General features: G+C 39.1%; 1 protein-coding gene across 3 annotated transcripts; it reads right to left on the bottom strand.

The window, feature by feature from the left end:
- Positions 1–851: 851 nt before the first annotated feature.
- cabp2b (calcium binding protein 2b) lies at positions 852–14319 on the bottom strand. 3 transcript variants are annotated; one of them, XM_027288957.1, is made up of 7 exons: positions 14018–14319; positions 13173–13451; positions 3131–3161; positions 2908–3042; positions 2465–2574; positions 1319–1466; positions 852–1224 (listed from the first exon to the last, which is right to left on the bottom strand). In XM_027288957.1, exons 1-7 carry the CDS (start codon positions 14096–14098, stop codon positions 1199–1201), a joined length of 810 nt encoding a protein of 269 aa, XP_027144758.1. In that variant the 5' UTR covers positions 14099–14319; the 3' UTR covers positions 852–1198. The 3 variants fall into 3 exon arrangements, with proteins under 3 accessions (XP_027144758.1, XP_019131573.1, XP_010733804.1); XM_019276028.2 differs by having other exon boundaries at positions 13173–13475; XM_010735502.3 differs by lacking the exons at positions 13173–13451; positions 14018–14319 and adding an exon at positions 5269–5713.
- Positions 14320–18584: the final 4265 nt, after the last annotated feature.

An 18584-nucleotide genomic window follows, 5' to 3' on the forward strand; every position in this document is an offset into this window, starting at 1 on the left:
GTCATATTTTACAGTCTTTTACTGTCATGGTTTGGCAGTTTTTCAATGCACAATCTACAGACATTTTAAATTATGGAATAAAACAACAACATTAACGTGAAATCAACAGTACTAACATCCACAGCTGCCAGTTTTAATTGTGTGGCTATCAAGTCTCCAATGCAAACAATGCTTTGTAACAACAATGTAACGTATAATAGAAAAGAACAACCTTATTTCTAGTTTGAATTAAAAATGAGACACTCTATAGGCACGCAACATATTGTAAAATAGAGCCAACATAAGTAAAATAGAGCCAAAAACCTCTTATTAATTCATTCATTAATTAACTGAATGAAAATGAGACATTTCATGCTCTTCATAGATTTACTTTATTTTAGGAATATTGTATTAAAATAAAACATTTTATGCATGTATAACGTATAGAATAAAAAATATATTCAAATATGAATCCATTTAAACATATATTATTTTTAACACAATTAATTCAATTTACAGTAAAAATGTTTGAGACATTTTCTGTGGTTGAACTTTCTGTTTATTTGTTCAGCTCGACGCTCAAAGCATTTTCTGCCCAGATGCTCGAGTGAACTGTGTTTAAATCAGGTGTCAGTATGATGTTTATGCATGTCGTCCGACTTGTTTACAGCAGTTGATCCTCTTGATACTTTCCTACACACACTTTTACGTTTACCTCAGACCAGGCCGCGCGTGTCCTTGTTGAATCTCCATTTATAGCCATGAGTCAGTCATGATTCAACAAACCAGTTGACTGTCAGTGTACTGTAAGCTGTTTAAATGTTACAAACTCCATATTTATCCTCTGTAGTGTCGAATAATTTGACATCACATTTGTGCACGTTTTTAATTTTAAAAAAAGTTTCACAGTTTTACAAACAAGAGTTGACTCAAAGGACAAACACTGATTATATAAAAATATGGTTGTCTATGAAGCTATTGATATGTATTATAGTTGAAACACTGTGCTGCACCTCAAATGTAAATACTTGTGTCAGTTGTAGGCTGGATGCTATTTGTCTATTTTTTTTTCTTCATTTTTTAATTATTTAATACAAAAATACACTTTTAGATTAGTGCTCTTAAGAGCAGAAGAATAATGTTCACTACAATGTAGTGTGTTAACTAATCCAGTTGCATAATGTCTGTCTGCCTGTATCCATCTGATGTAGTCAGCTGGTCAGCGGGACATCATTCGCACAAATTCTGAAAAGACAAAAGAAAGGAGTGAGATGGAAGAAGGTGAGGATAAATGTGATCTCCCAAGACATCCCATAAAGACACAGAGTATTTCTCTCACCCTCAAAGTCCACCAGACCGTCTCCGTTGAGGTCGACATCTCGAAGGATCTCGTTGATCTCTTTGTTGGTCAGTTGTTCTCCCATCAGCTTCTTCATGGCCTCACGCAACTCATTTAAACTGATCTGACCATCACCATTAGAGTCAAACTGGACAGAGAAAGAAAGAGAGAGAGCTAGAATACACTGTCAAGAAGTAAACAGGTTGCCTTTAAAGGAGCCACAGAAAAAGCATCAAATTTCACGTCACATTGTTTCCCAAATTTGTCTGGATGAAGCTGAAATAATATCACCCCCACCCCCGCACATAACTGGTTTATCAACCAGCAACAACATGGGGAAACTCCAGTACAAACAAAGAGGAACAAAACATTTCTTGAAATAACATTATGAAGAACAAAAAGAGCATTTTTCTTATTCAACTCGGTCGTACAAATGCAAAAACAAGAAGGCTGTACATGCTGTACTTTGCATGTTGTTGTTTTTTAAATCTCACTAAACCCGAATCTTCACAGCATCACCTCTTTTCTTTAAACATTTATTATCTAGCACCCGGTCCCAGTAGACCTTTAGATAATTTGACTTGTAGCAGGAAAAAAACACAGGTGTAATTCACAACATGATGGCTCAGTTCAATTAATCAAGAGTGTAATCATAATGCAGCCACCATTACGGTTATGTATTACTGTGATTTTCCTGTCATGATGTTGTGAAAATGGTAAGGAGACACCGCTGAATGAATGCATAGATAGGTGAGGCTCATGTTTTGTCGGGGTAGAAACATGTCACTAATTAAAATTTAAACACTTTTCACTAATACTCCATGTACAGAATAAAAGCTTTTTATCAAACTTCACATACTCTTCGTCTAGCACCTGAAGGCTGAAGATTTGAATCCTTTTTCATGAAAAGCACCAGTGTTTATAATGCGCCTCCAAAGACTTACCCTTTGAGCGCATCAGTATCTTTCTGAACTCTTGAGTCAGATTCATAGACCCTTTCCACAGCAGACATTTTGTCCCGTCATAATCACACTGCACACTACATCCCAGGAACTACTGCAGCAGTTAATAATGTTATCAGTTACACTTGATTATTTAAATGTTTGCTGTGTAAAAGCTTTGAATGCCTAATAAGTACATCCAGACCTCTTTGAATGCATCTCGTAGTTCTTTGACTCCGATCATGTCTGCTGTCTCTTCCAGCATCTTGGGTCCCATCAGCTCCACAAAGTCCTCAAAGTCTATTTTACCTCCACCTGCAACACACAAGTCATGTGAGTAACTGCTCTCTAATCTAATCACTGTTTCTCATAATCACACATGCCTCTAAAATACAAATGATTGAATTATTGAACAGTAAACACAAGGTATCACTCGTGTAGTTTAAGTATGTTTCTGCTGTTAAACTTTAGTTGCTCTGTTTTGATGTTTTTGCGATTTGTGTCTCTTGTTATTTATTTATTATTTATCCTAGTCCTGATCCCTGTTCCTGTTTTTATTTGTATTTTATTCTTACTAGCTTCCATTTTATTCAGTTCCTGTTTCACTGTTCGGTTCTCTCAGATGTTCCAGGTTGTTGTTCCACTCACCGATCTGCTGGCTCAGTTCAATGATCTCCATCTCTGTTGGCATGTATCCCATGGTCCTCATACACTCCCCCAGGTCTTGACACTTGATGTAGCCCTTTTTGTTCCTGTCGAACTCCTCAAACGCCTCACGGAGCTCTGATAGAAACACACGGAGAAACATATGTTAATATTTAAGTTGGCTGTCGTGATAATATGCTGCAAAGACACTTAAAAATCATCTCACCTTCAATCTCCTCTGGTCTCAGCTCTCTGTCCTGTTGAAGGGAGAAGAGACAGAGATGAGCTTTTCACATCATTCATTGTAGCTCACACACACACAAATCTAAGTACTGAAAATATTTAGAGAGCTTGTTTGGTCTGCACAGACATATACATAGTTAGACATCATTGCAGCAACAACCAGACAACCACTGAACGGGGAAGGAATGATACACAAACATCAAGTAACCAGATAAAATGAGAGGGAAGATTGATGAAGTTTGGCATCATGTGGAGATGGTATGAAATATTTAAACTGTCTATTTCCATTGCTGAGAACAGAGCTAAGCCCATGTATGTATGATTGTCAGGATTCAACATCATTTGCAAATGTAAGTGTAGTTGTTCAGTAAGCTGTATTAGCTGGACTAACCCAGTGCATCTCGAAAATGAAAAATTGTGTCTACTGTATTATGATGCATATGACAAGTCATGTGCCATATATCACAGTGGGCTACCAGAGTATTTCTGGATTGCCAGGCAACACACATCTGGAGATTATGAGATTTGGGAGGTTTAGTTGGTGCAGAGACCTTTGAATACATGTCCTCTGTTCCGACACTCATAAATACACATATATGTCTTTCACAAAGCACTCAATCTCGCACGCAAGTCTGTCCATAGAAAAGCAATCACTCACACAATGGAAGCTGTGGTTCGGTATCGATGAAGAACCTTACAGAAAAAATGACAAATCCTCTGAGATCGTTTGGTTGGTTGGTTTTCACATAAATGCCTCAGATCAAATTAAAATGAGTAGACATTTTCTAAATGGATATAACGGGACAAAATAACTGGAATTCTTTGATGTAAGTTTCATATTAATACAGAAAAGTGATGTGATTTGCAAGATTGGAAAAATCCCATCATGCTAAATGTTATTGCACTGCTCCTTTAATTCGAGATTTTGTACTACAGTTGTCTATATGTATAATCTGTGATGTATAATCTATGTCAAAACCCACAGATACAGATTTTTGTGCAGCTGTTTTGGAAAAAGGGGATTAACTTGCTATGAACCCATAGGGACCTGCTTTATCTTTTGGAGCCTTCAGGAGCCTTTTCTGACACCCAAGGTCAGCCATCTGGTTGGAAATCCAGCCTTGTCCGCCATATCGCCCTGTGTGCCTTACATATTTTAGAGTAAGCTCCACAAAACCAATAATAACCAATGAGTCAATAATTTCCATGGAACTGAATAATTGACCGCCCAGTCTGACCCACATCTGCGATGGGATGATGCAGCTGGTGTGGTGGAGAGCAGGAGGGTCAGCCACGATGTGGGGATGAAAATGAATCGATATGAGTGGAAAAAGTTGCACCAGGGTTGCGTGAGGGCACAGTGTGCACACTTTGTGTTCAGTTACATACACGTGTCGGTGGAAAACCCTGTTTAAGGAAGATGCACGCCGGGCCCACAATGTTATGCAGCATGTTGCAGTTCTTCACCAGCGCACCAAAGGGATCGTTGAACAGCTTATCCTCCACGCCCTGATCCTCCTTTCCCTCCAGCTGCAGACCCTGCACGCCCACTGCCCTCACCTTCCCATCCACTGCCTCCTTTAGAGGCAGACCAGGCTGTTATTCCACCACTACACTGTCTGCATTATGGATTTCTTCACACATAAAACAAAAGCTTTCAAGGAACAGGTTTTCTAGTCATGCGGACATTAGATAGAATGTGGCAATCCACTCCTTACTGAGGAAAAACATTTTGATCTCAAGACTCTCCTTTCATGTTCCTGCTGCTGCAGCCTCTGCTGATAATTCTGCTAATTGATCTAATGACGGACATCACTGCTTTTAGAGAGATATTAAACAGTGTCGCATTTTTTCCAACTACCATCAGCTACCAACAATATATGATGGATGATGTGATTTAAAACAACCAGTTTGACAAATACAAAATTAATACAAAAAACAATTTTCAAGAGATTAAATAGTTAAGACAAGAAAAAGTTAGCAAAGAGTCAACTTAACTATCATTATTTTACCCAAATGGCAAGAATGAATGTCCTTCAGCATTCAAAAGCGTCTATTAGCAAGGCAAGCGAAAGTATGAAGCTCCAGCATGCCATAGCCTGACAGAAATGATGCTCTTACCTTCTTCATTTTGTCTTTCATAGATGGTTTGGTGCAGTTGCCCATTGTCCAACCTCCCCTGGTCAACAAGCAATCTCACCCAGCTGCCCAAATCTATCTTCCGCCTCCCTCTCTCTCTGAGCTTATTTATATGTTTTATCTCTTACTCCCCTTTTTTCTCTGACCTTCTCTCTTTGAACTTCTCAGAGGTTCAGCTCAGGCTCGAGCTCTGACTTGTCCAAGTGTCCCATGCTGTCTATCCGTCATCACATCTGATACTACAGAGATGAAAAAAATCACCTCTAATCCATGCATGATAATTCCTGAATAACTCCACCCATCTCTATATGAAAGAAAAAAAGTCAAGTGAATTTGGCAAACAAAGCAGCACAAAAACCAAACTATCCCAAACAAACGCAACTCTCTACTAATAGCAGCAGCATGTGTCTTTCTCTTCACGCCGATCAACGCTTTTAATCCACCCCTCTCTCGCTCGCTTTCCCCCTCTCAGCTGCTCTCTCTCCTCCCTCTCCCTCGCACTCCAGCATTCAAATGACTTCATCTACATCTACAGAAGAGTTTTAGAGGGAGAATTAAGAGGATGTAAATGGAGAGGGATTAAACCCTTCCATTTGAGATTAAAGGGGAAGATGGGGTGATGAAAGGGATACAAGAGAACGGAGAGATGGAAACCAAAATAGGGAGTACATGAGCACTGGTCTGTTTGTGGCAGCTGTGGGTCAGGATGTAGTGGGTCATCTATTAATCAGATGGTCAACGCAGTCTGATCCTCCTGAAGTCCATTTGAAGTGTCCTCAGGCAAGATGCTGAACTCCAAACTGCTGCAGATTTTCTAAATTGATTGATATAATGTTCCTGCCGCAACTTTAGTGAGAACAAATATATTGCTATATTGACATCAGGATAGACGTGTAAAATAACAATGAATAAAAACTAATGATTTCATGTTTATCTGATGCAATGGGACGTCAGTTTTTCACACAAATTTTTTTTTCACAAGTGGAAACTAAACAAAAACAAACAAAACGTGTAAAACAAAAAAGGATTATTAAATGTGCACTCATATAAATTACAAACCCTATAAAATAGTTGTAGTAGATGCTAAAGAACATCATTTGACTTCAGACTTGTGTCCATTAAATCTGTGGTGGAAAAGCAGCACGTTACAATACAAAGACTTCGAGAACAGAACATTATTATGATCATTTTGGACCTCACTAGCCTACCAGATGTGAAATATACTACTAAAATCACTGTCAAACAACAACTGTCCGCTGTCAAACACATCAACTGTTTCATAATTCCATTAAGGAGCAATGTGTAAGATATGGCCAGAATTATAGCTGATGAACATTTGAACATTAAAAAAATGAACATCATCACCAGACCCTGAAGAGCTATGACATGACAAATACTTCTATGTATTGTGTTGCAGAGATATTTATTTAAATTAGCATGCTATTCAGCTAGAATCAGCCCATACTTTTATTGTAATACCACAAGATAGTGAGTCACTGAAGCATCCGGTCTGCCCCACAGACAGTATAAAACATGGAGGTAGTATCTGTGACATCATCCACAGGTTTCTAAAGAAACCTCATCATTGGAGCTGAGGCGGGATGAACGAAGCCTAGTTGCTCAAATAAGCCACCTGTGAAGGCACCCGTCGATCAAATGGTCTTATGCTAAGCGTTAATATAATATAGAGATTAAGTTGTTCTGTAGTCAGCCTCAAGAAGACAGTAGAGGAACTGGCACTTCCGCATTGGCTTCACGTCGCAGCAGATGAGGATGAGTTGAGGGACAGACCTGCTCCTCCACAACAGACAGTTGGGACTGTCTGTGGGCACCCAGAGCTCCAAGACCAGACAAAAAAGGAGATTGGTTGGAGAAAAGGAGGAAGTTGGACTACTTGGTAAGTAGTTAAAATATGTGTCTGTAACTATCTCATTTTCTCTTCTTGGCTTCTTCAATGTCCTCTTCTGTCTTTTTGCCTTTGTCATTATCTCCATAGAGGCTGCCGTGCCTGGCTACATTGCCTGCTTGCCCAGCTCCAGTTCTAGCACGACACTGTTCTGGTTTCCCTTCAGCATTCGCCCGTGACCCAGGCCTGAAAACCTTGTCTGGTACAAACACAAAGACTTCCTGGTGTTTTGAGTTCATAGTCCAGGCAGCCTGGCTAATAATCTGAGTAGTAATCTAATAATATAATCTAATCTAATCTTTTTTGGAGCATGTAGTTGGTATTTTCACATTGCTCCTTAAGGTTTTGTTGAGTCACCGCTGAGCTGTGATGTTCTGAGTGTCTTCCATAACCAATTAGGAATGTATCTGTCACTTGTGTCATCCGAGGGCACCCTTGGCAGGATGTAACAGCTTTGAAGTGTTGGAGCTCTCCCTGAACATGTCCTCTTTCACCCCAGTAGTAGTTTGGCCAAGATGTCTTAAATTATTTAAAATCACAAGTTGAGGTTATGAGTGCAATGTGAAGTGGTCAGCAGAGCTTGTAAACCATCTGTTAACAAAAGCAGATCTGGCCTGCTGCTTGTCTGGTGATTCCATATGGAGAGCACAGTTTATTTGTTGTTGAATCAATCATCCATAACAACATATTTATCCTTTTCATACATGGACTGGAGAACCATCAAGTTTTTGGTCTCTAACAACTCCTGAGGGAAATATCTGATTCAAAATGCTCCACTGTGTTCAGCAGCTAGTTGCTTACTATGTCTGTCAGCTGTGTGGTGCCAAAAACAACACTATGAGAGCAAAGTACAATGGAAAAAGAGGCTCATTGATGACGACATAGATGAAGCATGTGGTTTAAACATCCTGAAGCTCTCTGAAGAGATGACAACATCAGATCTGTTTCAGAGTGATAAGAAGACTGTAACCTTCCTCAAAGATAAATTCCAGATTTACATCATGTTTATGACTCTTTTTTTCCCACCATTTGAGATTGCACTTAACTTTGTCATCATGTTGCACCCACTTGTTTTGCAATAATATGATGACGACTGAGGTTATGAGGCTGACTGGAGTCTTAGTGCCATCTACTGCTTATCTTGATGAACTGACCACAAATATTCAGTGACAGTAGAGAATGGAAACAATACCACTGTTGTAAATACGGATAGTTGTACATGTGTATTTATTATGATCTGTCAGTCCCAGATTTCATCTTGCAGCTTCTTGCACGGTCTCTCTCTCATTTTCTCTTCTTAGCTTCCTCCATCAATGTCTCCTTTCGTCTCTTCGCCTCTGTCATTATGTCCATAGAGGCTGCTTAGCCTGGTGACATTGCCCACTTGCCCAGCTCTGGTTCTGGCACGACACTGGTCCCAGGCTTGAAAACCTCCTCCAGCCGGTCGTCCAAAACGCCTGTGGTAATACTAACACTCCCCCAGTGCTGTCAGCTCATAGTCTGGGCAGTCCAGCTAACAAACTGAACTAACAGTAGTTATCAACAGCCATAAAGCGTTACATACTGACTATAAAGCTGTTAAGCCGGGGAGCGCTGCAGATTTAGATGATAATTGTCTGTCAGATCATCACTTCTAGCGACCCCTTTCACATTATCCTATTGTCAGTTTTCCCCCCCACATTTCTTTTTTCTTGAATGCTTCCACATATCTTCTAATTTAATGTTTTAATATAGTTTGGTGGCATCAAGTGGTGAATTTTCTGATTGCAACCCCTCTCACCTCACTCCCTTCCTGCTAGTGTGAAGGAAAAACACAAAAGGCCTTATCCAGATAACTAAAACATCATTCTTATTTTTAGGTAATTATCATTATCATATTATTATCATTATAATATATAATTGAAAACATAATTATCTATATTATATTCCATTTCTGACATATTCTCTAAATAGAGCAGCCTACACACTGGACCTTTAATAGCAACAAAGCTAAAAGAAGAATGATAGAGATGTCAATCAAGCACAGCTGCTGCAGCAGTTCTGAAGAAGTCGAATCTGGAAATATTATATGATGGTGTAGCTTTATATAACCTGTGTGGTCTGAAGTGAGTTGCTCATAAACCTTGTTGGATTATAATGTCAATTTAGTGACAGGTGCAATAATCATAAATCACCACTAGATGCCACTTTAGGACAGGTCTAATGAGTGAGTTTTATCTGACAGCTGTTGCAGTGAAGACTTCAGACTGTAATGATACAACTTCTATTTTTAGCTGAACTTCTGAGCAGATGGAGATGTTGCTGAATGACATGCAGCTTAAGAGCGACCCCTGAAAATGAAATCCTTACCCTAAGAAAAGTTCTTAAGTAGAGTCAGACTATTTGGGCTCTAACTGTGGGTGACCTATAGCCGCCATGCAGACAGACTGCTGTCGATGGGTATAATAAGACTTATCTTATCATGTAATCCTCATGTAGAAGATCAAAATGACATTTGCTCCGGGCACACTGCAATATATTTTACTGACTGCAGGTTTTCTGTCATTAAAACAAGAGATTAGAGATTTTGATTTTGATTTGATGGAAGCATTTTTGGCTTAATTCCACAATGACCCTTCAAGAGGTTAAATGGACATAGTTACACATGTAAGAAAACAAAGGAAGCAGAAAACAAACAAATCAAAATATCATATCTGCATGCATGCATGTTTAAGCCCTCATTTGGGTTCATTTGGGCAAATTTATCTTTTTTGTAACAAAGTTTCTCTCCTCTTTGGAATTCAAATTTGATTTTTTTCTAATAGATCAATAAAAACTGTGAAAAACGTTTGCTACCCTCTTAAGTCATCAAGGACAAAAATGTCCACTACCAGAAACCTCTTAAGTCATCAAGGACAAAAATGTCCACTACCAGAAAATTGCAATAAAAACTAAACAAATTAATATTTTTTCTGCTTTTTTTCTTTTGTTATTTATGGAGAAAAGGGGGAAATAACTCAACAATTAACTAATTAAATACATTTTCTGCTGCTTTTTCATAATTAGTAAATTAATACCTCATTCTAATCTTAATCTTAAACCTCGAAGACCAATATCACCTTCTGAACTAGCCTAACTACAAACAGAACTACTACATCAATCATCAGTCCAGCTGATTACTGTACATTACATAATATACCACCCATTAACAACCCACAATATTTCAATTAGTCGGAATCTAATTAGTGAAATTAACTCTACACATCACAGGACAACTTTGTCAATCAAATTAACTCCTTCAGTGCCTTCCTTCATGATTCACCTCGATGTTTGTTTGTTCAACAGAACTGACACCAGCGTCTGCATGAATAACCCAAGACACCCAATACCATCGAGCCTGATTAATTACCAGGCTGATTCTCTGCTCTGTTACTGACGTTTCAATTAATTACGCAGATTAGATGCTGTGGTCTGTGTGTGTGTGTGTGCATGCACACCAAAGCTTATTTATGTTACTGGGTTTCTGTTTTGATTACTTTTCAATTGCTTGTCTCCACGTATCAGCATTGAATGACGATGTTATTTATAGCACCGTGCATTGTGGGTATGTTTGTGTGTGAGGTGTGCAGTAATGCGACTCTGTTGTTTGTTCTGCGTGCGCGCACATGTGCGCGTGCCCGTGAGCAGGTAAACCAGGAGACATATCATGTATTGATCTGGTGTCAGATGCAGATCAGCTGGTGTCCAGTGACGAGCGCTGTCATTCAGAAAGACTAGAAGAGACAGCACAGATGCAGTGTGGACGAATGAAAGGAGGCAGACATAGAAGAAGTCTTCAAAACATTTACTGTACTAAAAGTAGAAATACAGGGGTGTAAAAATACTCCATTACAAGTTATTGTCCTGTATTTAAACTCTTAGTCAGGTAAAAGTACAGACATTATCATCATCTCTTTGTTATACTATCATATGTTAGACTCTTGTAAATCTTGTAATCAATAACAATATATATCCTATTTTATGTGTTTATTACATGTTTTGTATTTAAAATACTAATATTGAAATGTGTTTATTACATGTTTTGTATTTAAAATACTAATATTGAAAGTTAAAAAACAGTAGCTGTCAAATAAATGAAGTGGAGTTAAAAGTAAATTTCCCACTGAAGTACAGGAGAGTAAAAGCATGGAGTGGCATCAAAGAGAAATACTCACAGAACTGTGCTTCAGGATAGTACTTGAGTAAATGTACTTAGTTACTTTCCATCAATGCAGATATCTCTAAAATCTCGTAGATTGTGTGGTTTTGTCATATTTTGCTGGTAACACGCTCGCACACACACTTCCAACAATCAGTTCTATAGCTGGTTTGACTTAAAGAGTCTTCAGTGAGCGCACATGCAGGAGGTCAGGTGAACACGCAGAAACGCGAGAGTTGCCTTCAGGCACGCCTGTAATCCAACACATACGGAGGATAAAGTTTGCAATAATAAATGAATGATGAATTCATGTATAATGGAGATTTGATGGTGTCGTTCTGTGAAGAAATTCCTCTGGAAATCAACAACTTCTTATTTTTAATAACTATAGTAAATCCTAACTACAAGATTGTTTTAATTTATTCTTTAAATTATTACAGATTACATTATTCTCTAAAAAAAAGAACTCACCACAGCATACGGAGACTGCCATATAAAAAAACATATATTAAAATATTAGACTTTTAACAGACAATTATTAGTATTAGTAGTATCATAAATGCAGTATAAAAGTATAAGCTAAAACTAAATGTCTTATTTTTATCCATCAAAAAATAAACATATTGAAATATGCAAAATACTGTAAACAGTTACAAAGAAAACAAAAACGTGTCTGCCAAAAATGTAGCCATCAAGCACCCCGTACAGTCATGTTCAAAACACAGTCTCCCCCTCTAGAGGCTACATGAGAATGACCCCTTACAATATTTTCGGTTATGATGTGTGTAACTGAGCTTGTTTTTATAAAATATCACTTTAAGAAGATGATGTGTTTGAGCTACAGGCGCCGTCTGTTTGATTTCGGTTCATATGTGGGGGACGATGGACTCTGGGAATACCACATGCTCAGTCTCTGTGACTCGCCTGCTTTACTCAAGTTTCCTCCTAAAAAATCAGCTGTTAAAGAGTAAGTTCAAGCGATCGATCCTCTCTCCCACTCACTCAGCCGTTCTCATTTTATTTTGGATTACTTGCATCACCGCTGACATCACATGTTTTTTTTTTGTTTTTTTTTTATTTAATTTATGTTGATATGTTTCTAACCTCAGCCACAATCATCATCAGCCCCCCTTCAGAGTTTGGTGACGTGATCAGGTGGGCTCTTTGTTCAAATCCAGAGTGACTCATGAATCATGCTGAGGTCCACAGCAGGAGATGTTTTAAATTTAGTGTAATCTATTTGATTTTATTTTTATATATACACACACACACATAAAGCCACCACTTGACAGATGCTGTAGCGGTGTACCGTGCCGTGTCCTGTGTCACTGCTTACCATGTGAGTGATGTGATACTGATCTGCAGAGATAGGGTGTTCATCAGATCTCTATGGCCGTATCTGTTACGGATTATAATGTTTCCCAAAGTAACAGAGTTTAAATCCTCTCAAACACACGCTATCTCCATCCTCAGCTTTAGTCCCCGTGCTTTGCCACTCTCATGTGAGAGATTGAGGGGTTAAACGTAAAGGCAAAATGATTATCACTTGTGTTGACGCCGTGGGGGCAAAGAGGTCAGAAACACAGACAGGCTTTAAATTTGAAGGTTTAGGGTTTCAATCAAGCCATGGATATTCAATCAGACAGAGAACCTGATGCAGCAGCACATGAAACACACACACACACACACACACACACACACACACACACACACACACACACACACACACACACACACACACACACAGGTGTCCAATACTCATGCACATTTCAAAGACAGAGACACTCTGCAGATGGCTCCTACCTGTCCAAACATAGAGTCCACTATGGGCAACAGGTCCGCAGAATCCACCTCCTCTTTCTCCTCCTCCACCTCCTCTGCCTTCTCTGCTCCCTCCATCATCTCTTCTAGGGTCTCCTCCAACTCCTGTTTCTCCGCAGCGGATGCTGCTTTTGCCATGCCGGAGGATTTCTGACGTCGAGAGGTCTGAGGTGTGCCGGTCTGAGCCTCACTAGCACCTCCTCCGTTTCCGTTAGTTCGCTTCTTCTGCTTCTCCAGCTTCTTCTTGATCGCGGCCTGTACCTGATGGGTGGTGGGATAGAGGGGCTGAGAAGATGAGTTCAGATAGAGTTGAGATATGTGTTTTCAAAAGCATACGGATCACACCACAATAACATCACAAATAAAACCACCATAAACAAATTATGGTGACTTCAAATGTCTCAAAATCAACACGACTTTGTCTACATGGCATCCTTTCATTGGGAAGACTGCTATATAATTAAATATTATGACTTTATTTACCTATGATAATGCAAAAAAAACAAACAAACAAACAAAACAAGCATAATTGCATAATTCAACTTTAAGGCATTCATTTCATATTTTTTAAATGTTGTCAATCACACTTACACAATACCACTTCAAGACCATCATGAAGTTATTTTATATTGAATTAAATCACATTGAATTGATATGAATGTATCTTTGTGTACATACAGTTGCATATGCACACAGAAAAAACATCAGTTTCTCAGACAAAATTGCACAAAATGACTATATAAATACAGTCTATAAATGGATATAATACATGTACACGCTATATATACATGCATATAAAGACTCCAGTCCGCATAATATCCACTCACTTGTTTTGCGCTCCTCTCTGGCGGTGCGCTCATTCCTCCACCGCCTCCTGCTGCGTTCGTCTCTCGAATGATCATGAACATCTCGGCGTCACGGGCTCAAACTCTCTCTCTCTCTCTCCCTCACTCGCCCTCCCCCTCCCTTACCGTCTCTTGCCTCTCCGCTGCTCTCCTCGCTTCAGCTGTAGCTCTTGATTTTTCGTTTACTGCTCTATTTCGTGTACTAAAACTAAGGCAAAGTAAGACATAAATATAGATATATGCATATACTATGTATGCATACAGAGGATGTCAATTTCCTTTAAAAAAATTGCTTAAAAATTCAGCTGACACCGTAGATGTCTCCAGGTAAAGAAAGAGATGAAATGAGAAAGGTTTACAGATGAAATGATAACTCAGATATCCCTCTGCTTCCTCCTGTTTGTGCTAGTAATTCCTCCAGTTGGTCTCCTCAGTGTTGACCCGTGCTTCTGTCCATATCTCTCTCTTGGTGTGTGCAGGTGAGGAGGTTTTTATCATCAGCTGCTGTCTTGGCTCCAGGATTGAGTTCCTGCACCTCTGCCCCCCCTCGCTATCTCTTGGTCCTTTAAGTGACACCCTATACCTCCTGAACCTTAACTCTCTCACGTTATCTACCTGTAACACGTCGACCTATCTCTCTCCTTCTCTTCCTCCCCTTATTCCACCTTTTCCCCTTCATCACAGGTAAACACGCCTCCTGTTGCCTGGGCACTTTGTCACAGCAAGCCTTCCCGGAACTGGTGCATCTCTCATAACATGTGCTCCTGCACCTCTGGCATCTTTCAATCATCTTTTTCCTTATTGTCTTTATTTTTCCTCCTCTCATCCTTTGCTCTTTCTTGTCACCATCATTCCCCTCTGACACTAATCCTCATTGCTCTCCACGCTTCTCCTTCTCTCAATCTATCTGCCCTCAATCCCCCCCCGTCCTACCCTCTGTCATATTTGGTGCCTTTGTTGTAAACACAAATTGGATTCTTTTGGAGGTGGCCAGGTCAGCTATTCATTAAGTGACAGAGACAGAAAGAGAGGGAGGGATACGACAAACTAAGCAGCTCTGTGATGATTGAAAGACTTTTGTTTAGCTTTAACACATCACCTCAGTGTTGCTCTGCATGCGTAATCTCATCCACCAAGCATGGATGAGCGCACACAAACACATACACACAGGTGAACAGGTCACCACTGACCTCTATTTTTAGACATACATGTTCATTCAAGTGCGTAAACATATTATTGCGCCTTTGAGCTCTATAAAACAGCCGTGTAGCTTCGTGGCTTTTATCTAAAGCAACTAATTCCACTAAAAGCAACAGCTTTCTATAAATAAAGCGTCCCATCAATTTGTTTTTTGTACTCTCTCCCTCCTTCCAGGTATAAAAAAGGCAGGTGTTTGGCAGCTTTGAGCAGATAAAGCGTCATTCCATGTATTTTGGCCTTAACTGCCTCCCCTGAAATCTCTCTCCATCTCTGGCTCTGCTGCTTTCTCTCTCTCTCTCTCTCCCGTTAACCCGCATTAAACATTTCTCTGTCAATCTGAAACAGACCCTGATGGCGTATATTCTCCAGACTTACGGGGATAATGTATAGCTTGACTTCTCTCCAGTTCCTAATGAGGTTTCCATTAATCACTTCGACCCTGTCATTCAGTTGCTTAGCCTCCGTGTCCCTCAGCCCCTCTCGGTGTACCTCCCCTCATCGATTATTGATGGGAGGGGAGAGGCAAAATCTTCAACGGACGCAGAAAAGAGATCCATTACAGAAAAGCTGAGTTACACGCACTTGGGAGGGGGTTAAAAATAGGGAGTTGTATTTTGGGAACTGATTAGTCATGTGAGAGAGGAAAGATAAGGATGGACGAACAAGATGAAAAGAGATGAGGGATGGAAGAAAATGCAGATTTTTCTATGACCCTCTATGATCTTTCAATGGAGAAACTGTAAAAAGACAAAAAAACAAAAACAAAAAACTTTAATCTCAGACCAATCAAAACCAAAAGACAGGGATGAATGACAGACGGGGAGGCGCCACAGCAGTAATGTAGAAGTGACGGCTTGTGTTACTGCATGCTGATCAGCCTGCAATAATATCTAATTACAGATCAGGACAGTCAGAGGAGAGAGGGGCCAGACTGGATATAACCCTTACAGGTATAGTAGTCTATGGGTAATGTATAGGCAGATGACGCACACAGATTGAGCTGGCATGGATAACAGATACGTTTTATTTGGGTCAGACTAATTCTCATTATTTATTAGCTCGTAATCGTAGTCACAGATGACCAAGTTGCTCGATTGGCACGAGACATCTCATTTACCTTGCTTAACTGGACATTGAAAAACACTTGTGTATCCGTTACCGGTAAACACAAAACTCGAGCCCAGTGCGCAGTGCGCAGTGCGGTGTGTTGTGTTTCATTATAATGTAAACTGTGGAACCTCCTTGACACATTATCAACGAACAATTAACATAATAAGCTCCACAAAGGTGTATTTGTTCAAAGGCCATTTAATTAGATCACACAAGATTGTAGTGTTTGCACGTCCTGTAACTGAGACCTCATGAGCACTACAACAGTTCACTCAGGTGTCTCAATCCATCTTTGATTGACAAGTGCAGGACGATCAGCCCACCTAATACGGCCTAACCCCACTCCTCAAATACCGACGACTTCTGCTTCACTATGAAACGCTGTGGGTTCTCAATTAAACCCTCTAAACCCGGTAAGAGATGCTCCAGCCGTCCATTCACTCCAATAATCACCCGATCAGACGATATATGACACTGTGAGCTTCAATTTGATTGGAGAATCGACGACTCTCTGTATTTTTCTCACTATTTTAAGGATTTCTTTCAATTTCTTTTAATGATATCGTCAACATTTCTCAACACAAACACGCCAACGTTTCACTGATAATTCAACAATAAGATAGATTTTTGGCCACGACGGTATGGGGTGCCGTTTGTAAAGCGTCTCGCTCTGAAAATAACAGCAACATTTTGTCACATTTAGCTAAAAACAATGTTTAAAAAACTGGTTTGAATTTTTGAGAATCACTTTTTTGCACATTTAGAACAATATTTGTGAACTTAGAGATAGTTTAAATATTTAAATCCAAATGTTAAATGTAAAATCTAAATGTTAAATCTAAATCTAAATGTTAAATCTAAATGTTAAATATAAATCTAAATGTTAAATATAAATATAAATCTAAATGTTAAATATAAATGTTAAATATGAATCTAAATGTTAAATATAAATATAAATCTATACGAAGGTGTCCAGAGGGAGTATTTGACACTACATAAAAATTACTAATGCAATCAAATCAGCTTTGTTGCTAATCTTTGACATATCCAAGACTCATCACCATGGGTGCTGTATTTTGTACTGATTGTAACATCATCTGAGGCAAAAATTGTGACATTAGGCTTAATAAAAAAAATGACCTGACAGAGAAAATAATTCTGCATCATATTTTAGAGATTATTTTTGAGCTTTTGAACCTTAATTTGACAGTAACAGTTAAAGAGTAACAGGAAAATAGGGACAGTGAGGGGGGATGACATGAAGCAAAGGGCCACAGGTTGGAATCAAACCCTTTGACGCTATGGCAAGAACTGAGCCTCTGTACATATGATACAAAGAGCTACCAGGATGTCTCTGCATCACCTTTTAAGATGAACTCTTTCCTAAAAACTTGTGAATGGGCTGCATTTGCAATTGGAGGTTGGTTTTCCATGTGGTTCATAAAAGCTCAAAGTTGTGTTTTAATCACCACTGAGGAGCGGAGTGATGCTGCATTCAAAGTTAGTTTTGACTGCCCTCCTGTGGAATCAAATATAACAACACAACAAGCACAGTAAGAAATTTATTAATCTCATTAAAAGCTCATGCCAAATGTCCAGACAGTGTTTTCTGTGGTCACACTGAAACACTCTAAAACACTGAAAGTATTTAAAATGTACATTTTTATGTTGTCAGTGTAAAGTAAAAGGCACAGAGAAGTGATTAATTGTATTAGATCTACCATACATCATTGTTTTAGTGCAGTACATGTCATTGGAATTAGAAAACAGGATTGGATAATATAGTATATTGTTAGTTATAATTTTAAATCAGTGTTACTCACCAAAACTTTAATTTGAAGCCAATTTTTTAGTATTTTACCCCCACGTTTACAAGCTATCAGTCTACTTTTTCTCTATTTTTGTTTTTCACTCATTTCACAGGCACACTAATTTTTCCTTCATCCTAGAAAGGAGAGGGTTGGCTGAGGGGGTTGCAATCAGAATCTACACTGTCAGATGCCATTAAATCCTGCAGACTGCTCCTATAAATCGTCTGAAATCACAAAACAGTGTCCCCCTCAAAAAAAGAACAGTTAAAATGGCGCTGCTAAAGGTCTTTGGTCTCCAAGAAACCAAGAACTAAGGCTATTCTATGTTTTCTTATTCATCAAGTTAGTACGTTGATCTATCTCTAAATACTTATTTGGCTCTCATCTCCAAGCCCATTCACTTCATCTTCAGATATAAATCTCTTGTA

This window comes from Larimichthys crocea, chromosome I (genome assembly GCF_000972845.2).
Source record: "Larimichthys crocea isolate SSNF chromosome I, L_crocea_2.0, whole genome shotgun sequence".
NCBI lineage: Eukaryota > Metazoa > Chordata > Actinopteri > Sciaenidae > Larimichthys > Larimichthys crocea.